Here is a 24,570-nt window from a genome sequence, read left to right as displayed (position 1 = left end):
TGCTCCTATCTTCTATGTTTCTTAAATAGACTTTGCTTGCCTTGCTGACTCGGCAAACCTCATTTGCTTTGCTGTTTTGGCTGACTAAATAAAAGTTTTTTTTTGGCTGCATGCAGGTATTTAATTGAGTTAGTTCAGGCTTGCTGTCAGCCCTGGCCCTGGTCCCGCCCCTTCGTGCACCTCATTGGCTGACACCGCTGTCAATCGACACCACGAGGGGGAAGGGAGGGTGATTGACAGGGGACGATTGAGAGAGGCGCCTGCCCGCGCTGTGATTGGTGCAGGGGAAGGCAAGTGGGCGTGTCCGGCCCACGTGGGGGAGTCAAAGGCTGGCTGGAGCGCATGCGCAGCCCGCCTCGCACCGTTGGGAAGATTTTCAAAAAAAAAATTTTCCGAAACAAATTGAAAACACTCATTAATTCCCCGAACCCTCCTCCCCTCTAAAGTGCGATTATTATTATTTTTGTTTTTCCTCAGTTGTGTGGGGTGTCTTTTTTTTACCTTGCGGTGGCGGCGCCGATCCAACCGACCCCTTGGCGTTGCGTGCTGGCGTCAGCGCGTAATCGGAGGGGATTGATTGACGTGAGGCGCCCACCAATCAGGAGCGCGGAAAACGCTGGGAGGACCGGGCGGGCTGACGATCCTCCAAGCAATGGCGGCGCTGGAGGGGGGTGGGACCTCGGTGGGCTGCGTGCGCCGATCCAACCGACCCTTGGGCGTTGCGTGCTGGCGTCAGCTCGTAAGCGGAGGCGTGGTGTGATTGACGCGAGGTGCCCGCCAATCAGGAGCGCGGACAACGCTGGGAGGACCGGGCGGGCGACGGTCCTCCAGCCAATGGCGGCGCGGGAGGGAGGGGGCGGGAGCGGGAGCTCGGTGAGCTGCAGGCCGCTTCCTGCTTTCATTGTCTGCAGGAGCTGCGAAAGGGGAGGAGGAGGAGAAAAACAAAACAATCTTGTGAGTGTTTATTCCTTTATTGCAAGGCTGTTCATCAATTGCATTGATTTAAAAATAAGTGAACCTTTTCTCTTTTCGACTTTTATCCAGAACAAAGAGCCCTGGTGCTGTGAACATTTTGGTGGGCAGCCACTTTTAAAGTGACAAAGACCAGCATTCTTCTTCTTCCTCCTCTCTCTCTTGTGAGTATTTGTAGAGGGTGGGGGGTGAGTCAAAGGGGACTGCGGCCCCTTTTCAACAAAAAAAAATTGCTTGGCCATTTAAAGGGGAATGGGTGCCCCCCCAGATATTTAAAGGGGCAGTGCCTCTCTCTTTCTGCATCATGTAAGAGCAGGGAGGTACTGCTTGAACTTTACAAAAACACCAGTTAGGCCACCGCGTGCGGTTCTGGTCGTCCCCATTGCAGGAAAGATGTGACTGCTCGAGACGGGAGATTTACGAGGATGTTGCCAGGACTAGAGAATTTCAGCTACAAGGAAAGATTGAATACATAAAAACACAGAAGATAACCTACATCTGAGGGTACTTAAGGAAGTGGCCCTAGAAATAGTAGAGGCATGGCTGGTCATCTTCCAAAATTCGATAGACTCTGGAACAGTACCCATGGATTGGAGGGTAGCTAATGTTACCCCACTGTTCAAAAAAGGTGGTAGAGAGAAAACGGGGAATTACAGACCGGTAAACCTGACATCGGTCGTGGGGAAAATGCTAGAGTCCATTATATAAGATGTAATAGCAGAGCACTTGGAAAACAGTGACCGGATCGGACAAAGTCAACATGGATTTACAAAAGGTAAATCGTGCTTGACTAATCTACTGGAATTTTTTGAGGATGTAACTGGTGAAATAGATAAGGGAGAACCAGTGGATGTGGTGTATTTGGACTTTCAGAAGGCTTTCGATAAGGTCCCACATAAGAGATTAGCATGTAAAATTAAGGCACATGGGATTGGGGGAAAGGTATTGACTTGGATAGAGAACTGGTTGGCAGACAGAAAGCAAAGAGTTGGAATAAACGGCTCTTTTTCCGAGTGGCAGGCAGTGATGAGTGGGGTACCACAGGGATCGGTCCTTGGACCCCAGCTATTCACAATATATATTAATGATCTGGACGAGGAAACTAGATGTAATATCTCCAAGTTTGCAGATGACACAAAGCTGGGTGGGCGTGTGTGCTGTGAGGAGGATGCCGAGAAACTCCAGTATGATTTGGACAGGTTGGGTGATTGGGCAGAAGCATGGCAGATGCAATATAACGTGGATAAATGCGAGGTTATCCACTTTGGGGTCAAAAACAGGAAGGCAGATTATTATCTGAATGGCAATAGATTGGGAGAAGGGGAAGTGCAACGAGACCAGGGTGTCCTTGTGCACCAATCGCTGAAGGTAAGCATGCAGGTGCAGCAGGCGGTTAAGAAGGCAAATGGTATGTTGGCTTTCGTAGTGAGAGGGTTTGAGTACAGGAACAAGGATGTCTTGCTGCAGTTGTACAGGGCCTTGGTGAGACGTCACCTTGAGTATTGTGTGCAGTTTTGGTCGCCTTATCTGAGGAAGGATGTTCTTGCCATGGAAGGAGTGCAGCGAAGATTCACCAGGCTGATACCTGGGATGGCAGGAATGACGTATGAGGAGAGATTGGGTCGATTGGGCTTGTACTTGCTGGAGTTTAGAAGAATGAGAGGGGATCTCATTGAAACTTATAAAATTCTAACAGGACTACACAGACTACATGCAGGAAGGATGTTCCCGATGGTCGGGGAGTCCAGAACCAGGGGTCATAGTCTAAGGATAAGGGGTAAGCCATTTAGGACAGAGATGAGGAGGAATTTCTTCACCCAGAGAGTGGTGAAACTGTGGAATTCTCTACCACAGAAGGCAGTAGAGGCCAATTCATTAAATATATTCAAGAAGGAGTTGGATATATTTCTTAAGGCTAAAGGGATCAAGGGATATGGGGAGAAGGCAGGGACAGGGTGCTGAGTTTGGATGATCAGCCATGATCTCGTTGAATGGCGGAGCAGGCTCGAGGGGCCGAATGGCCTACTCCTGCTCCTATCTTCTATGTTTCCATGTGTCCCCAGGTATTTAAAGGGGCAGTGCCTCTCTCTGTATCATGTAAGAGCAGGGACTGCTTGAACTGTACAAAAACACCAGTTAGGCCACCGCGTTCAGTTCTGGTCGTCCCCATTGCAGGAAAGATGTGACTGCTCGAGACGGGAGATTTAGGAGGATGTTGCCAGGACTAGAGAATTTCAGCTGCAAGGAAAGATTGAATACATAGAAACATAGAAGATAGGAGCAGGAGTCGGCCCTGTATAACTGTAGTAAGACATCCTTGCTCCTGTACTCAAATCCTCTTGCAATGAAGGCCAACATACCATTTGCCTTCCTAACTGCTTGCTGTACCTGCATGTTTGCTTTCAGTGACTGGTGTACAAGGACACCCAGGTCCCTCTGTACATCAACATTTCCCAATCTATCACCATTTAAATAATACTCTGCCTTTCTGTTTTTCCTACTGAAGTGGATAACTTCACATTTATCCACGTTCTACTGCATCTGCTATGTATTTGCCTACTCACTCAACTTGTCTAAATCGCCTGGAAGCCTCTTTGCATCCTCCTCACAACTCACAAACCCACCTAGTTTCGTGTCATCAGCGAACTTGGAAATATTACATTTGGTTCCCTCATCCAAATCATTGATATATATTGTGAATAGCTGGGGCCCAAGCACTGATCCCTGCGGTACCCCACTAGTCACCGCCTGCCACCCTGAAAAAGACCCATTTATTCCTACTCTCTGTTTCCTGTCTGTCAACCAATTTTCAATCCATGCCAGTATAGTACCCGCAATCTCATTGCCTTAATTTTGCACACTAACCTCTTTTTACGTGGGACTTTATCAAAGGCCTTTTGAAAATCCAAATACACCACATCCACCGGTTCTCCATTATCTAGTCTACCAGTTACATCCTCAAAAGGCTCCAGTAGGTTTGTCAAACACGATTTCCCTTTCATAAATCCGTGCTGACTTTGTCTGATCCCGTTGATATTTTCTAAGTGTCCTGTTATCACATTCTTTATAATACTCTTTAGCATTTTCCCTACTACTGATGGTAGGCTAACCAACTTGTGCAGCAGCTGGGGCCTGAAAATCAGCTTCACTGCCCCTGGGCTGGAAAAGGGGGACATGAGGCAACATTCTCCCTCTTACCCCTTTCTACACTCCTTTTGCAGGGTTTTAGAAGTGGAGCATTTACAGACAGGAAGCTCAGACCAAACATCACGTCAGGGTCTGACAGAGTCGCTCGATTCATCAGGACCTGAGTATCATCGGCCATTGCACATGGAAGGAGAGAGCAGCGATCGCAGTGCAGACAAACCACACACATGTTCCGTGTGTAGACTCTGATTCAGCCAATCGCCTGACCTGGCGAGACACGTGCACCGTCACACCGGGGAGAAACCGGGTAAAGGTGGGGATGGTGGGAATGGATTCAGTTCCCCGTCAACGTCAGAAGTTCATCCGCACAGTCACCCTGGGGACAGTCCGTTCACCTGCTCCGTGTTTGGGAAGGAATACACTCGCACATCCCACCTGCTGAGACACCAGCTTGTCCACACTGATGAGAGACTGTTTCAATGTTCTGACTGTGGGAAGAGGTTTAAAAGCTCCATGAATCTGATGACACACCAGCGGTCCCACACTGGAGAGAGACTGTTCATCTGCTCTGTGTGTGGGAAGGGTTTCACTGTGTCATCCAACCTGCTGCAATGTGAGCAAGTTCACACTGGAGAGAGGCCTTTCTCCTGCTGTGAGTATGGGAAACATTCCACTCAGTCATCCATCCTGCAGACACAGCACCGAGTTCACACTTGGGCGAGGCCGTTTAAATGTTCTGACTGTGGGAAGAGCTTTAAATACCCCGGGGACCTGAAGCAACACCAGCTTGCTCACACTGATGAGAGGCCGTTTAAATGTTCCGACTGTGGGGAGAGCTTTAAAAGCTCAGGGAATCTGACCAGACACCAACGAGTTCACACTGATGAGAGAGCGTTTAAATGTTCCAACTGTGGGAAGAGTTTTAAATGCTCCGGGTCTCTGACCAGACACCAACGAGTTCACACTGATGAGAGACCCTTTAAATGTTCTGACTGTGGGAAGAGCTTTAAAAGCCCTGGGGTTCTGACCACACACCAGCGAGTTCACACTGGGAAGAGACCGTTCACCTGCTCCGTGTGTGGAAACGGATTCACTGATCCATCCAAACTGCTGAGACACCAGCTTGTTCACACTGATGAGAGAGCATTTCAATGTTCTGACTGTGGGAAGAGCTTTAAATGCTCTGGGCATCTGAAGCAACACCAGCGAGTTCACACTGATGAGAGAGCGTTTACATGTTCTGACTGTGGCAAGAGCTTTAAAAGCTCTGGGGATCTGCTGAGACACCAGCGAGTTCACACTGTTCTGTAGCGCAGGGCCCTGCAGACAGCTGGGTGACATGAACATGGAATGGATGAATGTTTTATAAATTCCTGTACTATTGTTTAATCTTTCAAGCTGTTGTGCTGATGATTCCCTTGATTTGACTGTTCATGTTATTTTTTCCCTTATCACAGGCAATTGCCTATTAAAAGTCAACCATGTGCCCCCTTTTTAAAGGGGCACAACCAATAAAACCTGTAACATAACAAAAAAAAGTTTAAAGGGAACTTAACAAATGAAATTAAAATTCTATTTTCGGTGGTGATGATGCACGCCAGTCCCTCCGGTACCCACCGGTTGTGGAAGGCCTCGAGCGCGCCAGTGGACTGTTCATGTTATCACATAGAATAGGTCGACAAGTAAATGCACAACGTCTGGGTGTGAATCTAATAATAACCTCACGGACCGTATAGGTGTGATACCCAGACGGGCTTGTGGTTATGGTCTGGTCACAGATGGACTAAATCCCCTTTACTCACCTCTACAACAGGTGATGGAGATTCACAATCTGCACAGGGTGGGGAAGGAACCTCGGAACCGGACGAGGCCATTCAGCCCCTCGAGCCTATTCCGCCATTCAATCAGATCACGGCTAATCCGTATCTCACTCCATCTACCCGCCTTGGTTCCATAAGCCTCACCACCCATAACCAACAAATTTTATCATTCTCCATTTGATATTTTCAGTTGACCCCCAGCCTCAACAGCTTTTTGTGGGAGTGTGATCCAGATTTCCACTACCCTGTGTGTGAAGAAGTGCTTCTTGACATCACCCCTGAAGGGCTTAGCTCTAATTTTAAGGTTGTGCCCCCTTGTTCTGGACTCCCCACAGCTCTACCAGAGAAAATAGTTTCTCTCTCGACCCTATCAACTCCTTTAGTCATCTTAAACACCTCCTTAGATCACCCCTTAATCTCCTATACTCGAGGGAATACCAGCCCAGTCTGTGCAACCTGTCCTCATAACTTAACCCTTTCAGCTCCGGTATCATTCTGGTGAATCTGTGCTGCGTCCCTCCAAGGCCAGTATATCCTTCCTGAGGGGTGGGGCCCAGAACGCAACAGGAGGGCAACAGAAAATGCTGGAAATACTCAGCAGGCCAGGCAGCATCCGTGGAGAGAGAAACAGAGTTAACGTTTCAGGTCTGGGACCCTTCATCAGAACTGGAAAAAGCTGGAGATGTAACAGATATTAAGCAGGTGCAGAGACGGCGGGGGGGGGTTAGGAGGGGAGGAAGGAATTGAAAGAACATCCTGTACTTTTGTAAGAGGCAGGAAAGATAAAATGTTGCAAATGGGAGTGGCAAAAATCATACTGCATGAAAAATGGGGGCAGGGATAATTACCTGAAATTGTTGAACTCGATGTTGAGTCCGGCAGGCTGTAAAGTGCCCAATCGAAAGATGAGGTGCTGTTCCTCGAGCTTACGTTGAGCTTCATTGGAATAATGTAATAGCCCGAGGACAGAGAGATCAGAGTGGGAGTGAAGCAGTGAATTAAAGTGACAGGCGACCGGAAGCTCAGGGTCACCCTTACAGACTAAACGGAGGTGTTCCGCAAAGCGGTCGCCCAATCTGCGTTTGGTCTCCCCAATGTAGAAGAGACCGCATCGTGAGCAGCGAATACAGTATATTAAATTGCAAGAAGTACAAGTAAATCGCTGTTTCACCTGGAAGGGGTGTTTGGGGCACTGGACAGTGGGAATGGAGGAGGTAAAAGGGCATGTGTTGCATCTCCTGCGCTTGCATGGGAAGGTGCCAGATGAAGAAGGGCTGTTGGGGGTGATTGAGGAGTTGACCAGTGTGTCGCGGAGGGAGCGGTCCCTTCGGAATGCTGAAAGGGGAGGTGAGGGGAAGATGTGTTTGGTGGCGGGATCACGTTGGAGGTGGCGGAAATGGCGGAGGATGATCCGTTGAATGTGGTGGCTGGTGGGGTGAAAGGTGAGGACAAGGGGAACCCTATCGTGTTTCTGGGAGGGAGGGGAAGGGGTGAGAGCAGAAGTGCGGGAAATAGAACGGACACTGTCAATGGCCGAGTCAACCACAGTGGAGGGGAATCCTCGGTTGAGGAAAAAGGAAGACATGTCATAAGCACTGGTATGGAAGGTGGCATCGTCAGAACAGACGTGGCGGAGACGGAGAAGCTGATTTTCAGGTCCCAGTTGCTGCACAGGTTGGTTGAAAGAATCAACAGTAATGGTGGCTGCAATACCCACAAGCCCCCACGCTCCAGAAAGCAGTCTGGCTGCCGTGCTGCGTTGTGGTTGACACTGCGCATGTGCCCCATGGCCCCGCCCCCTCCTGCTCCACAGGCGCCCGGCCCGCACCGCGCGTGCTCAGCACACACCCTGTGCCCCTGTCAATCATCCTCCCCCGCGCCTACGCGCTGGGCCCCTGAGCTCCAGGCTGCGGTGCGGGGCTTTCTTTGTAAAGTCGGTGTTGGTGAAAAGCCGCAATCAGTGAGGGAAAGTGAGTTTTCCCCCAGATCCGATTGAGATCAGAGGAGGGTAGAGAATAAAGGGGAATCCAAACCTGAGAGTCTGCTGATCCGGGCCCCGAGCAGAGCGCGCTCCAGGGACACGTGACCCGGGCCCAGGGCCTGATTGACGGGAGCTTCCGGCCAATAGGAGGCGAGCGGGGCGGGGCGGGGCTGGAGGAGCGAGCCGGCGGCGGGTCCTCCAACCAATCGGGGAGCCTGAGGGGCGGGACTTGCGCCGGCTGATTGGGGCAGAGGAGGCTGACGGGAGATTTAATTTAAATTAATTTAATTTCCCGCCTGCTCCAACCGCCCGCCCTGCAACGTCACGACGTTGCCAGCATGCACTGACTGACACTGAGCTCTCCACCAATGAGTGAGGGGAGGCTGAGGCTGGAGGACCGACTGAGGGGCTTTGGTCCTCCAACCAATCACGGTGAAGGAGGAGGCAGGACCTGGAACCGGCTCATTGGACGGATTGGCCCGCAGCCATTTTGTAAAGGGGCCTGGTCAGGATCTGTGAGCCTGGGAAAGTTTATTTTTAATGTTCCTTTCACATTTTACAGCTCAAACTAATTTTGTTTTGCATAAGCTTTTAAAAAAGCAGTTCGTTTTTAAATTGATGAAGCAGAAACAAAAACCCTCTGGAGCAAACACTTGTGAGTAAAAATACTTTTTCTCACTGAATTAATTTTTAAAATATTAATTTCCAGCGTTTGTAATTATTAATTTCAAGCACTTCAAGAGAAATATGGGGTGGGGGGTTCTCTTAAAGGGACAGGCACTCTTTTTCTATGTGATTTTCATTAAAGGGACTGCATCCCCGTGGATGACTGATTTTAAAGGGACAGCGTCTCCCTTTCTATATATAATGTATATATAAGAGACTGACATTTAAAGTAGGGCATATCCCCTGCTTCCTTGCGTGCTTGGTGAGAAATCAGGTGCTGTTCGCACTCGCTCACTCCCAATTTTCTGCCAAGGGACAGAAAGCAGAGAGTAGTGGTGAACGGTTTCTTTTCAGACTGGAGGGAGGTAAACAGTGATGTTCCCCAGGGATCGGTATTAGGACCAATGTTCCCTTTATTTTTTTTGAGGTGCGTGGCCCCTTTAACGGGCTGCACGGCCCATTCAAATTTCCGCGCATGCGCGATTTTTCCATTTATAGGGCGGTGAGCCGGCTGCGCGGGACCTCCAGACCGTTGCGTGGCTGCGCAACTTAACGTGAACATTGATTCGGACCACTGCTTTTTTTGATATATATTAATGACCTGGACTTAATACTGGGCATAATTTCAAAGTTTGCAGAGGACACAAAACTCTTAAATGTAGCAAACAATGAGGATAGTAACAGAAATAACAACAGAAAATGCTGGAAATACGCAGCAGGCCAGGCAGCATCCGTGAAGCGAGAAACAGAGTTGTGCAATTATATGAGGATAGTAACAGACTTCAGGAGAATGTAGCCAGACTGGTGAAATGGGCAGAAACATGGCAGATTAAATTTAATGTAGAGAAGTGTGAAGTGATTCATTTTGGTAGGAAGAATGAGGAGAGGCAATATAAACTAAATGGTCCAGTTTTAAAGAGGGTGCAGGAACAGAGAGGCCTCGGGGGGTATGTACACAAATCTTAGAAGGTGGCAGGACAAGTTGAGAAGGCTGTTAAAAAGCAAACAGGATCCTTGACTTTATTAATAGAGGAATAGAGTACAAAAGCAAGCAAGTTATGCTAAGCCTTTATAAAACACTGGCTAGGCTTCCGTTGGGCACCACACTTTAGGAAGGATGTCAAGGCCTTAGAGAGGGTGCAGAAGAAATTTTCGAGAATGGGACCAGGGATGAGGGACTTGAGTTACATGGAGAGATGGGAGAAGCTGGGGTTGTTCTTCTTGGAGCAGAGAAGATTAAGAGGAGATACCGTACTGTATCATTCTATGATGCTATTCTACACAGACACACACACACATACAGTCAGACAGACACACAGACACAGATACTCACTAAAATACAGACAACACACATTTTTTCTGCATGAACATTTATTATTAATTTCAAAGACTTTAAGAAAAAGGTGGGAGTGGTGGGCGAAGGGCTCTTAAAGGGACAGGGACTCTCCTTTTCAATGTGATTTTCATTAAAGGGACTGGGACCCTCCTTGCCTGTGGAGGACCAATTTTAAAAGGACAGCGTCTCGAAATCGGGAGCTGTCTGCGTGTGCACCACCTCCTCCCAATTTCTTGCCAAGCGCTCCCTGCGGGCACCACTCCACTCCAGGAGTGGCTCCTAGAATCATACAGCACAGAAGGAGGCCATTCAGCCCATCGTGCCTGTGCTGGCTCTTTGAAAGAGCTATAAATATAATAGTCACTGATAAATCCAGGAGGGAATTCAGGAGAAACTTTCTTACCCAGAGAGTGGTAGAATGTGGAACTTGCTACCACAGGGAATAGTTGAGGTGAACAGCATAGATGGATTTATGGGGAAGCCACATGAGGGAGAAAGGAGTGGGAGGAGATGTTGATCGGGTTAATTGAAGTAGAGTGGGTGTGGAGCATAAACACTGGCATGGACCAGTTGGGCCGAATGGCCTGTTTCTGTGCTGTACATTCTATGTAACACCATGAACAGTCAATCGAAGGGAATCATCAGCACAACAGTCTTAAAGATTAAACAGCAGTACAAGAATTTATAAAACATTCATCCATTCCACATTCATGTCACCCCAGCTGTCTACAGGGCCCTGCGCAACAGAACAGTGTGAACTCGCTGGTGTCTCTTCAGGTCCTTCGGCCATTTAAAGCTCTTACCACAGTCAGAACATTTACATGGTCTCTCATCAGTGTGAGCTCACTGGTGTGTCAGCAGGTGGGATGACCGAGTGAATCCCTTCCCACACATGGAGCAGGTGAATGGGCTCTCCCCGGTGTGAACTCGCTGGTGTCTGTTCAGATTCCTGGAGCTTTTAAAGCTCTTCCCACAGACAGAACATGTAAACGGTCTCTCATCAGTGTGAACTCGCTGGTGTCCCTTCAGATCCCAGAGCTTTTAAAGCTCTTCCCACAATCAGAACATTTAAATGGTCTCTCCCCAGTGTGATATCGCTGGTGTCTCACCAGGCTTGATGACTGAGTGAATCGCTTCCCACACACAGTGCAGGTGAACAGTCTCTCCCCAGTGTAAACTTGCTGGTGTGTCAGTAGGTGGGATGACTGAGTGAATCCCTTCCCATGCAAAGAGCAGGTGAATGGCCTCTTTTCTGCTCTCTCCAGCTGGTGTCCCTTCAGCTCCTGGGACCTTTTAAAGCTTTCCCCACAGTTGGAATGTTTCACCGGCCTCTCCCCAGTGTGAACTCGCTGGTGTGCCAGCAGATTCGAGGGCTGAGTGAATCCCGTCCCACACACTGAGCAGGTGAACAGAATCTCTCCTGCTCTCTCCAGCTGGTGTCTCTTCAGATCCTGGGACCTTTTAAAGCTCTTCCCACAGTCAGAACATTTAATGTGAACACGCTGGTGTCTCAGGAGGGTGGCAGAATGAGAAAATCGCTTCAAAAACACGGAGCAGGTCAATGGTCTCTCATTGGTGTGGAAAAGCTGATGTCTCAGCAGCACGGAGGGTGCAATTAATCCCATCCCACACACAGAGCGGGTTAAAGGTCTCTCTCTAGTATGATCTTGCTGGTATGCCATCAGAGCGGATGACTGAGTGAATCCCTTCCCACACACGGGGCTGGTGAATGTTCTCTCCCCAGTGTGTAGACACTGCTGTCGCTTCAGGTACTTGTAGATTTTGAAGCTCTTCCCACACCCAGAACATTTAAAAGGTCTCTCATCAGTGTGAACTCTCTGGTGTATCAGCAGATTGGAGGAGCAATTGAATCAGATCCTGATGAATCGAGCAACTATGTCTGATCTTGACGTGATGTTTGGTCTGAGCTTCCTGTCTGTAAATGCTCCACTTCTAAAACCCTGTAAAAGGAGTTTAGAAAGGGGTAAGAGGGAGAATGTTGTCTCATGTCCCCCTTTCCCAGCCCAGGGGCAGTGAAGCTGATTTTCAGGCCCCAGCTGCTGCACAGGTTACATACGAATTAGGAGCAGGAGTCGGCCTCTTGACTCCTCGAGCCTGCTCCGCCATTCAATAAGATCATGGCTGATCTGATTACTCCACATTCCCGGCCTATCCCCAATGACCTTTCACCTACTATTCAAAAAAGGTGTTAGAGAGAAAACGGGGAATTATAGCCTGACATCAGCAGTGGGGAAAATGCTAGAGTCCATTATAAAAGATGTAATAGCAGAGCACTTGGAAAACAGTGACAGGATCGGACAAAGTCAACATGGATTTACAAAAGGTAAATCGTGCTTGTCTAATCAACTGGAATTTTTTGAGGATGTAACTGGTTAAATAGATAAGGGAGAACCAGTGGATGTGGTGTATTTGGACTTTCAGAAGGCTTTCGATAAGGTTCCGCATAAGAGATTAGCGTGTAAAGTTAAATCACATGGGATTGGTGGCAAGGTACTGACTTGGATAGAGAACTGGTTGGCAGACAGGAAGCAAAGAGTTGGAATAAATGGGTCTTTTTCCGAGTGGCAGGCAGTGACTAGTGGGGTACCGCAGGAATCGAGCTATTCACAATATATATTAATGATCTAGACAAGGGGACTAGATGTAATATCTCCAAGTTTGCAGATGACACAAAGCTGGGTGGGTGTGTGTGCTGTGAGGAGGATGCGGAGAAATTCCAGTATGATGTGGACAGGTTGGGTGATTGGGCAGATGCATGGCAAATGCAGTATAATGTGCATAAATGTGAGGTTATCCACTTTGGCGGCAAAAACAGGAAGGCAGATTATTATCTGAACGGCAATACATTGGGAGATGGGGAAGTGCAACGAGACCTGGGTGCCCTTGTGCACCAGTTGCTGAAGGTAAGCATGCAGGTGCAGCAGGCAGTTTAGAAGGCAAATGGTACGTTGGCCTTCGTAGCGAGAGGTTTCGAGAACAAGGATGTCTTGCTGCAGTTGTACATGGCCTTGGTGAGACCGCACCTTGAGTATTGTGTGCAGTTTTGGTCACCTTATCTGAGGAAGGATGTTCTTGCCATGGAGGGAGTGCAGCAAAGATTCACCAGACTGATACCTGGGATGGCAGAAATGACGTATGAGGAGAGATTGGGTCGACTGGGCTTATATTCGCTGGAGTTTAGAAGAATGAGAGGGGATCTCATTGAAACTTATAAAATTCTAACAGGACTAGACAGACTAGATGCAGGGAGGATGTTCCCGATGTCGGGGGAGTCCAGAACCAGGGATCACAGTCTAAGGATAAGGCATAAGCTATTAAGGACAGAGATGAGGAGGAATTTCTTCACCCAGAGCGTGGTGAACCTGTGGAATTCTCTACCACAGAAGGCAGTGGAGGCCAATTCATTAAATATATTCAAGAAGGAGTTAGATATATTTCTTAAGGTTAAAGGGATCAACAGATATGGGGAGAAGGCAGGGACAGGGTACTGAATTTGAATTGTTGCACTTCCCCTTCTCCCAATCTATTGCCGTTCAGATAATAATCTGCCTTCCTGTTTTTGCCACCTAAGTGGATAACCTCGCATTTATCCACATTATACTGCATCTGCCATGCTTCTGCCCAATCGCCCAACCTGTCCAACTCATAGAAACATAGAAGATAGGAGCAGGAGTAGGCCATTCGGCCCCTCGAGCCTGCTCCGCCATTCAGTGAGATCATGACTGATCATCCAAATTCAGTACCCTGTCCCTGCCTTCTCCCCATATCCCTTGATCCCTTTAGCCTTAAGAAATATATCCAACTCCTTCTTGAATATATTTAATGAAGTGTCCTGCACCGCCCTCCGTGGCAGAGAATTCCACAGGTTCACCACTCTCTGGGTGAAGAAATTCCTCCTCATTTCAGTCCTAAATGGCTTACCCCTGTTGAAGTGCCTTTTTCTTAGCTCTGGGTAATGACTCAATACACTCTTGGATTCGTCAGACGGACAGGCCTTTTATTTCACTTGCAAGGGGAATCATTACCTCCACTCAAGGGGTGAGGCTACTATTCCAATGATACAGCATTAGCGTTCCATATTTATACAGTGTAACAAACAAGTTTAATTGACATTCCTTTGTTCCTCTATCGGGATACATTTTAGATTAATCATTAGGTCTTATGACATATTGACAGAAGGATCCTGGACACACAAGTCAACCGTTAATCTATAACAGGACATGAATCGTGTAACCGGAGGTCCACTTTAATCTTAATCATGTATCTGGAGACTAGGTTTGCTTACGGTCGCAAGTTGTTAGGTCACTGGGTACTTCAAACGGAACCCATTGTTTCACTTCTACATTCTTATTAAGTGGGCAGACATCTGTTCTTGGCTGTAATCCAGGTTCGTGCAATAGCTCTAGTTACACATCGACTCTTTACCTGTGTCAAGTCTGAAAACTTTTACCCAGCAAGCACCCGAAATTAACCCCTTATATCATCTGGATTTCCTCACCCCTTATCCTTAGACTATGACCCCTGGTTCTGGACTCCCCAGCCATCGGAAACATCCTTCCTGCATCTAGACTGTCCAGGCCTGACAGAATTTTATAGCTTTCGATGAGATCCCCTCTCAATCTTCTAAACTCCAGTGTGTATAAGCCCAATCGACACAATCTCTCCTCATACGTCATTCCTGCCATCCCAGGTATCAGCCTGGTGAATCTTCGCTGCACTCCCTGCATTGCAAGAATGTCCTTCCTCAGATAAGTTGACCAAAACTGCACACAATACTCAAGGTGCGGTCTCACCAAGGCCCTGTACAACTGCAGCAAGGCATCCTTGTTCCTATACTCGAACCCTCTCGCTACAAAGGCCAACATACCATTTGCCTTCTTAACCGCCTGCTGCACCTGCAAGCTTACCTTCAGCGACTGGTGCACAAGGACACCCAGGTCTCTTTGCACTTCCCCTTCTCCCAATCTATTGCCTTTGAAATAATAGTCTGCCTTCCTGTTTTTTCCACCAAAGTGGATAACCTCACATTTATCCACATCATAGTGCATTTGCCATGTTTCTGCCCAATCACCCAACCTGTCCAAATCATACTGGAGTTTCACGACATCCTCCTCACAGCATACCCTCCCACCCAGCTTTGTGTCATCTGCAAATTTGGAGATATTACATCCAATTCCCTCATCCAGATCATTAATATATATTGTGTACAGCTGTGGTCCTTGGACCGATCCTTGCGGTACCCCTCTAGTCACTGCCTGCCACTCAGAAAATGACCCGTTTATTCCAAATCTTTGCTTTCTATCCGCCAACCAGTTCTCTATCCAAGTCAATACCTTGCCCCAATCCCATGTGCCTTAATTTTGCACGCTAATCTCTTATGCGGGACCTCACTGGAGTTTCTCAGCATCCTCCTCACAGCACACTCGCCCACCCAGCTTTGTGTCATCTGCAAACTTGGAGATATTACATCTAGTTCCCATGAATGTAGGTAGGAAGAGACTGGACAAGGGGAGAAAACATAGTGTTGAGATAGGAAGAGAAAAGTTCCGTGGGGCAAAAACAGGCTGAATCGATGGGTCTACTAGGGCAGCCCTGTTTGTGGATCTTGGGAAGGAGGTAGAAGCGGGCTGTGTGGGGTTGGGGGTCTATGAGGTTGACAGCCATGGAGGGAAGATCTCCAGAGGAGACGAGGTCAGTGACAGTCCTGGAAACAATGACTTGATGTGGTAGTGGGGTCATGGTCGAGGGGGAGGTAGGAGGAGGTGTCAGAGAGTTGGTGATCAGCCTCCGCACAGTAGAGGTTGGTTCGCCAAACAACAACAGCACCACCCTTGTCAGCACATTTAATGATAATGTTAGGGTTGGATCAGAGCGAACGGGATCCTGCAAGCTCAGAGGGAGGTAGGTTGGAGTGAGTGAGGGGACCAGAGAAATTGAGACACAATGTGGACACTCTGGTGTGTCAGCGGGTGTGATACACCATGGAATCCCTTTCCACACACTTAGGTTGACTCTAATGATCGAGTCTGTTCCAACTGACAACGGCTTAAGTCTCCTGAATTCATTACTGGATTTATTAGTGACTATTATATTTATGGCCCCTTAAATATGATGAGATTCTGTTAAGCTGACCAGTATGTTGTTGTACTTTGTCTTTTTCTGATGAATGAAACATTACTGAGCCCCTGTACCCATGTTATGGGATGTAGTGCAAGACAAGTAAAGACACAATGTCTGGGTGTGAATCTGATAACCTCATGGACCGTATAGGTGTGATAACCAGACGGGCTTGTGGTTATAGTCTGGTCACAGATGGACTAAATTCCCTGAATTAGCAGGAGTTCAGGAGGCGGTCAACAGACGGGTCCAAACAATCCCATTTCCTGAGCGGTAACCAAGCTTGTGTATAAGAACAGGCCAGTTAAGCCGTTGTCAGTTGGAACAGACTCGAGAAGATCGCGCACGAATCCACTGCACTTCTATTCTCCAGATTGAGGGAATTATCACCTGATCTGTGTTATGCAGCGCTCTTAATAAAGCCTGGAGAGACAATTTGTGTTCCTGTGAGCTTGACTGGTATTTGAAACCGTGGGACTCCCGATCATTAGAGTCAACCTCAGTGTGTGGAAAGGGATTCCCTGGTGTATCCCACCCGCTGACACACCAGAGTGTCCACATTGTGACTGTGGTGGGTCGATTCCACTCATTTCCTGTAAACCTGTTTTTTAAAATCTGAGCCAGTGTGTTGTGAGCCAAAGAGCCTTGTGTCCAATGAGGGGACTAAAGGCCCACAGCCTCCCCTGGCCCCGGGCCCTGAACAAGGGACTGGAGAAACTCGCTATCCTGTGGATCAGACAATCAGCCGGCGCTAGTCCCGGCCTTCAGGCTCCCTGATTGGTTGGCAGACCTGCCACCAGCTCGCTCCCCTAGCACCGCCCCACTCGCTCCCTATTGGTCGGACGCTCCCGTCAATCAGGCCGCTGGCCTGGGTCACGTGTCCCTCACCGACTTTACAGAGAAAGCTCTGCGTGGTCGCCGGGCGGAGTTGCAGGTCGGTGGGAGCGGGGTCCGGAGATTAATAACCTGCGGGTAGGCCGCACTGCAGGGTTTATAAAGTTGGAAAACGGTCTCAGGCCCGAATGAGATCCAGCGGCCGAATGTGTTCCACCTGACGGCAGAGGTGAGGCTTTTTCTCGGTGATAGGCCCGGCTTAGGCGCTGCCATCTTGGTGGAGGTAAGACAGACCAGTTCCTGCTGCAACAAGGTGCATGCGCAGCCATCTTTCTACAGGAACAAAGAGTGGGCGGGGCTTCAGGGTCCCAGTGACCAGGAGAGACAATCATTGACTCATTGATTTTATTCTCACTCTGCACACAGCAGGTGGGGATCTGAAGGTTTCAGGGTCCCAGTGACCAGGAGAGACAATCATTGACTCATTGATTTTATTCTCACTCTGCACACAGTAGGTGGAGAACTGAAGGTTTCAGGGTCCCAGTGACCAGGAGAGACAATCATTGACTCATTGATTTTATTCTCACTCTGCACACAGCAGGTGGAGAACTGAAGGTTTCAGGGTCCCAGTGACCAGGAGAGACAATCATTGTCACATTGATTTTATTCTCTGCACACAGCGGGTGGAGAACTGAACCCAACCAGAGTAGAGGGAGGAGGAAAACTGGGAGTGGAGGAAAGAAATGTTGGAGATGGTGCGATGGGTTTGGATTTCAGCACAGGGAGGAGGGAGAGTGTGTGGGACGGGGATTTACAGCTTTGGGGTTAAATGTGTTATTTTGGTCATATTTCTAGATTTGCCATTTTCTGCCCACAGGGCAATCACAGTGCACTGACCAACACCTCAGCTTGTCAGAATAGGGCAGGTGGAACCGAGCCAGAGGCAGCTCTGGGACTTCATCTTCTGAGCATTGGGTTGGGAAAGAAGAATTCCATTGTTTATTGGGCCCTGGCGAGCACTGACCTCCCTCCCACAATTTTAATATTTTGATGCATCTGTCTATTTATATACTAGGAATGTTTTAATTGCTTTCACAGCAAAATGCATTTATTATTAAACATTCACAGAAGGCAACTGTGGTAACAATTGAATAAAACTCAGAGTTGTCGGGAGCTGGAACGCTCAACCTGGAAAGGTCATGAGCTGATTCCATCAATGATTTTAAAAGGGAGTTGGGCGGGTACTTGAGGATAAGGATCTTACAGGGTTACGGACAACAAGCAGGGATGTGGGACTAAGCACGAGTGCTCTTTCTAAGAGCCAGCACAGGCACGATGGGCCGAATGGCCTCCTTCGTGCTGTACTTTTCAATGATTCTATGAAAGCTAACAGAACCTAACAAAATGATCTTGGTTGTTGATCATTTCACTAAATTTCAACAGAGTTCTCTATACACCAACAACAACTTTTTTTAAAATTCATTGATGGGATGTGGGCGTCGCTGGCTGGCAAGGCCTGCATTTAGCGCCCATCCCTAATTGCCCTTGAGAAGATGGTGGTGAGCCGCCTTCTTGAACCACTGCAGTCCATATGGTGTAGGTACACCCACAATGCTGTTAGGAAGGGAGTTCCAGGATTTTGGCCCAGCGACAGTGAAGGAACGGCGATACAGGTCCAAGTCAGGATGGTGTGTGGCTTGGAGGGGAACTTGTAGGTGGTGATGTTCCCATGCTTCTGCTGCCCTTTTCCTTCTAAGTGGTAGAGGTCGCGGGTTTGGAAGGTGCTGTGAAGAAGCTTTGGCGAGTTGCTGCAGTGCATCTTGTAGATGGTACACACTGCAGCCACAGTGCGCCGGTGGTGGAGGGAATGAATGTTGAAGGTGGATGGAGTGCCAATCAAGTGGGCTGCTTTATCCTGAATGGTGTCGAGCTTCTTGAGTGTTGTTGGAGCTGCACTCATCCAGGTAAGTGGAGAGTATTCCGTCACACTCCTGACTTGTGCCTTGTAGATGGTGGAAAGGCTTTGGGGAGTCAGGAGGTGAGACACTCGCTGCAGAATTCCCAGCCTCTGGCCTGCTCTTGTAGCCACAGTATTTATATGGCTGGTCCAGTTCAGTTTCTGATCAATGGTAACCCCCAGGATGTTGATAGTGGGGGATTCAGCGATGGTAATGCCATTGAATGTCATGGGGAGATGGTTAGAGTCTTGCTTGTTGGAGATGGTCATTGCCTGGCACTTGTGTGGTGCGAATGTTACTTGCCACTTGTCAGCCCAAGTCTGAATGTTTTCCAGGTCTTGCTGCATATGGACACGGACTGCGTCAGTATCTGACGAGTCTCGAATGGTGCTGAACAGTGTGCAATCATCAGTGAACATCCCCACGTCTGACCTTATGATGGAGGGAAGGTCATTGATGAAACAGCTGAAGATGGTTGGGCCGAGGACACTGCCCTGAGGAACTCCTGCAGTGATGTCATGTGATTGAGATGAATGACCTCCAACAACCACAGCCAACTTCCTTTGTGCTAGGTATGATTCCAACCAATGGAGAGTTTTCCCCTTGATTCCCATTGACTTCAGTTTTGCTAGGGCTCCTTGATGCCACACTCGATCAAATGCTGTCTTGATGTCAAAGGCAGTCACTCTCACCTCACCTCACCTCCTGAGTTCAGCTCTTTTGTCCATGTTTGGACCAAGGCTGTAATGTGGTCAGGAGCTGAGTGGCCCTGGCAGAACCCAAACTGGGCATCAGTTAGCAGGTTATTGCTGAGTAAGTGCCGCTTGATGGCACTGTCGACGACACCTTTATATAGAGCTTTTAAAACATCTCAAGGCACTTTACATTAGGGTAAATAGACAACAATCGACACACATATTTTGTTTGTGGTCCAGTGCACTGACACAAAGTTCCTTCACAACTGTAACAATTTTATTGCGGTTGCTGTGAAGGCTGTGCTCGCTCTGCTCGTACACCTGGTCTCCAAAGGAGGCAAAAACAGGACTAATGCTGCCGAGCTCAGCTCTTTTTGATCAGAAAATATCAACTGTTTCGCCTCGCCAGTAAATGCACAAAGGAGGCAGCAGTGCTGATTGGCTGCCCAGGAAAGTCCTATTTAGATTAAACTCCTTCACCCAGAGAGTGCTGAGAATGTGGAACTTGCTGCCACAGGGAGTAGGTGAGGCGAAGAGCATGGATGTATTTAAGGGGAAGCTGGATAAACACATGGGAGAAAGGAATAGAAGGAGATGCTGATAGGGTGAGATGAAGAGAGATGGGAGGAGGCTCGTGTGGAGCATAAACACCACATGCACCAGTTGGGCCGATTGGCCTGTTTCTGTGCTGTACAATCTGTGTAATTCTATGTAATAAGAGAGGAGAGAATGTTCCATAGAAACTAGAATTATCTGTTCCGAATTTTAATCCTGAACTTAGTGATGTCTTTTGTAAACTGCTTTTACAGGGAATATCATCGGCCTTTGAATGTGGAAGGAGAAATGTTTGCCTGTTCTGTCTGTGGGAAAAGATTTCAAAGATCGGTGTGACTGGAAAAGCACCGAGACACACACACCTGAGTGAGAGTGTTCCAGTGCACTGACTGTGGAAAGAGCTTTAACCAGTTACACAGTCTGAAAAAACATCGCACCGATTGTCCAACCTGGAGAGACACAAGGACACCCACACCACGGAGAAACTGTGGGAATGTGGGAATGGATTTAGCTCCCCGTCCCGGCTGGAAACTCATCGATGCAGTCATACCGGGGAGAGGCCGTTCACCTACTCCGAGTGTGGGAAGGGATTTAGTCAGTCATCCCACCTTCTGACACACCAGCGACTTCACACTGAGGAGAGACCATTCAGTTGCTCTCACTGTGGGAAGGGGTTCAGGCAGTCATCTCACCTCATTGAGCACCAGTGCATTCACACTGGGCAGAGACCGTTCACCTGCCCTGTGTGTGAGAAGGGATTCACTAATACATCCACCCTGCTGATACACCAGCACATTCACACTGCAGAGAGGCCATTCACCTGCCCTGTGTGTGAGAAGAGATTCAATCAGTCATCCAACCTGCTGACACACCAGCGAGTTCACACCGGGGAGAGGGCGTTCACCTGCTCCGTGTGTCGGAAGAGATTCACTCAGTCATCCAACCTGCTGACACACCAGCGAGTTCACACTGGGGAGAGACCGTTCACCTGCCCTGTGTGTGAGAAGGGATTCAATCAGTCATCCAACCTGCTGAGACACCAGCAAGTTCACAAGTGACTGCAGAGGTTCGATTCTGCTGTTATTGCTGCTGTTAATCACATCCAGGACTGAACCATGTTCATTCTGACAGTTGGGGTTTGTTTCTGCTGATGTTAATAACCCCTATAACTGGGCTGGGTTTTAATATTCTGGATATATAGGTGATTGAGTTGTCGGGGCTGCAGTGTCCCTTTAAGTACTGCTGTCTGATCTTTCCCCTTAATTTCTGATGAGCGTTCCTGAAATATTTTACAATAAAATTATGAACTTTTACTTCAATCGTATATTAATCTTTGCTATAAAATCTACAATTCATTGTCTGAAAGATTCCATTGATTATCATCTCCAATTAGAAAGTGCTGATTAATCCTCACTGACAATTCTTACTTACTTGCACATTACACAGTGGCACCTCCATTATACACCAGAAAGAAGGGGAATGGGAATTGGTGGAGAATCGAGAGTCCCCAAATGTTGCCCCTCCCGTCTGGTACAGCAATCCCCTCGGCACGGGAATGGAGACAAGTCCAGTTATAGTGACGGGATGAGTTAAAGGTATTTACTCAGACGGGCGGAAGGTGGGAAGTGGTGTTCCACGGGGATTGGTGCTGGGACCACTGTTGTTCACCATTTACATGAATGATTTGCACTTGGGAATCAGAAGTACAATTTCAAAATTTGCTGATGACACTAAATTGGGGGGTGTAGTTAATACTGAGGAATACTGCGATAGCATCCTTGTAGAATTATTCAGTTGTGTTCAGTAAATAGCACCATCTTTTAATTTGCTTTGACTGATCACATCACTATACAGTTATGTGAAAAACAGAAATCATTAACAGCTCCCAATTTCAGAATTGTTAGATTGAAACTCAACTTCTTCCAAGTACAATCTAACATTTCAAAAATTGTAATGGATGTAGGTGAGATATTAGGACTGTTGTCTAACACAATCCAAACACAGTGACACACAGACAGATGGGCAGGTGTAGCTTCACAGCGAATCCTTTCAAGCCTCACTAAAAAGTGGCAGACTGGCAATCCATTGTTCACTAATGGAGTTGTGATCTTTGTAAATTAAGAAATGGAAATGTGTCAAAGAGTTGATTAACAGAGTGAGGCATCATCTTCCTTTGATTTCTATTTCTGACACCAGGCAACAGAAAAAGGTCATTACAACACGACATAAACAGACTCTTCAGGTGTGAGACATCAGACTTCAGAACAACACGTCTGCCAGCTCTGGCCACAAACCCCAGTACAGTCAACCTTTCAGCAGCTGCAGCCCTGATTAAATAACTAGTAGTTTAACATGTCTAGTAGAGCTTTTGTATCAAAATAGAAGAAATGTATTTGTGACACACACACAATTAATAATTCAATCACAATGTGATTGTGAGGATCGATTATCGCCTCTTGATACCTTCCGTGTCCAGCGGTCGAGGAAGGTATCAAGTGAACCGGTGGACACCGCCTGCTCCCTCTCCAGGGCCACCCGGGCACGGACAAGACCATGGGAGAGAGGCAGGCAGCCAGAGTGACCCCATCCTGGGCCTACAAATTGCTGTTTTCGCCAGGCCCAAGAGCAGGTCCAGGAGATTTTCCTCCCACTTACCCACCCCCCTCCGCACCATGCGGCCAAAGATTAGGAGCGTGGGGCTAAAGTGTAACCAAGAGTTGAGGAGCAGCCCCTTCAGGTAACTACACAGGGGCTGCAACCTCTCACACTGAATATATACACGGCCCGTGGACTCCTCTAGGCCGCAAAAAACACATCTGGCCTTGGAGTCCGGAAAGGAGCTTATAATCTGTTGCACACGACAGCTCCCTGCAACAGTCTCCACCCCAGATCCCCAATGGTGCTGGGAAGGACTCCCGCATAGAGAGCCCTCCATTGGGGACCCTCGCCTCCGTCAGACAGCAAGATGACCCGCCAGTCTGATTGACATTGGGCAATAAACTAAATTAATCAATAAATGACACAGAAACCCGAGTCCCCGGGTCCTCAGCCCTGGTGTGAAGTATGCTGGCCACCAATTTTCCGTTACTAGCTCGCACCTCAGGCTCCGCCCAGTCTGGTTTAATTACTAAATGTTTTCTAACTCGGGTTCAGGCCTGTCATTCTGAGGGAAACAAGGCCTCATTTATTGGTGTGTCCCACCCGAGCGGCTGTTAATGGCTTTAATAAACTGGCAGCAAGATTTTTTTTAAAGGTGGAAAGAGGTGAAAAACGCCACTAGCGATGCCTCAAAACTCATGGACAGAGAAATCCACTTCATCAGCGCCCCTGCCACAGGACTCAATATCCACCCCCTCCACCACTGGTGCACTGTGTCTGCAGTATGTACGGTCTACAAGAGGACCGCGGTCAGGCCGTGTGGAGTCAAGGGCCAGGCAGCAGAATGGATGGAAAGATCGCAACAAACTTCCCTTAACTCCAACCCTCTGATTTCTGTTTTGTAGCCATCTTTCCATCCATTCTGCTGCCGGGCCCTTCACTCCACACGGCCTGACCTGGGTCATCGTGTCGATCTTACATACAGTTTATGGATAGCAAGCTGGTCACAAATCAGAAAACAGAGAGTAGGGGTTGGGAGCAGCTACTCAGACTGGCAAAAGTTGGGAAGTGGTGTTCCACAGGGATCGGAGCTGGGATCACTGTTGTTCACCATTTACAGAAACGATTTGGACTCGGGAATCAGCACAATTTCAAAATTTGTCGATGACACCAAATTGGGAGGTAGAGTTAATCCTGAGGAAGACAAAATGCAAGAAGATATTAATAAATTTCAGAATGGACGTGTAATTGGCAAATGAATTTCACTGTAGCTCAGTGTGAGGTGGTGTGTTAATGAATTTCACTATAGATCAGTGTGAGGTGGTGTGTTAATGAATTTCACTGTAGATCAGTGTGAGGGGGTGTGTTTTGGTGGGAAGAATAAGGAGGCCACTCACTACTTGGACAAGGGGGTGAAATTGGGTTGCTTTGTGCCTCCCGCGAAATTCAGCGGGAGGTTAGCGGCGGAGCTAGTCAGTAGCTCCCCATGGCACTGCACCGCCGGCAATGACGTCATTGCCACGCGCAGCACCCCAGCTGCAAACTTGGGTTGCGACCCCTGACCTATCGCCGGACGATATGACTTACAGAGTCAGGGGTCGTTCCTGCAGCCGCGGCGACGCCACTTAAAGGGCAGGTGTCGGGCGGCAACTTTTTATTTTGGCCGACTGCCAGCACCTGCCCCCTTCCCCCTTCTTCTTCGGGGTGTCGGCCGTAATCGCACAGCCCGGTGCTCCTCTTGATCCGACACCCAACTCCCCGATGGTCCAGCAGGGCCCCGGCGTGCGCAGTGCTAGGCCCCTCCCCTTTAATCAGGAAGGGAGGTCTGCTATGACACGGTGCTTTGTGCCGATGGGCATGGCACTTTTAC

The 24,570-nt window shown here is 48.3% G+C and overlaps 2 protein-coding genes across 2 annotated transcripts in view; one reads left to right on the top strand and one right to left on the bottom strand.

Moving 5' to 3' along the window:
• Positions 1-24,570, bottom strand: part of LOC147091836 (uncharacterized) — a 1,030,142-nt gene that overhangs the window by 322,000 nt on the left and 683,572 nt on the right. The gene's annotated exons all lie outside the window — the stretch shown is intronic.
• On the top strand, positions 4,369-7,044 carry LOC147091860 (uncharacterized; the record flags this gene model as incomplete). The annotated part of the gene is made up of 1 exon (XM_085976899.1): positions 4,369-7,044. A coding segment is annotated over one exon (1,062 nt), but the record flags the coding sequence as incomplete, so codon positions are not given.

The sequence above is a fragment of the Somniosus microcephalus genome, unplaced genomic scaffold, assembly GCF_052327205.1.
Source record: "Somniosus microcephalus isolate GS21.2 unplaced genomic scaffold, FLI_Smic_1.0 unresolved_chr3, whole genome shotgun sequence".
Lineage (NCBI taxonomy): Eukaryota > Metazoa > Chordata > Chondrichthyes > Squaliformes > Somniosidae > Somniosus > Somniosus microcephalus.
Note: the sequence above shows the minus strand (reverse complement) of the source record. Positions and strands in the feature narration are given on the sequence as shown.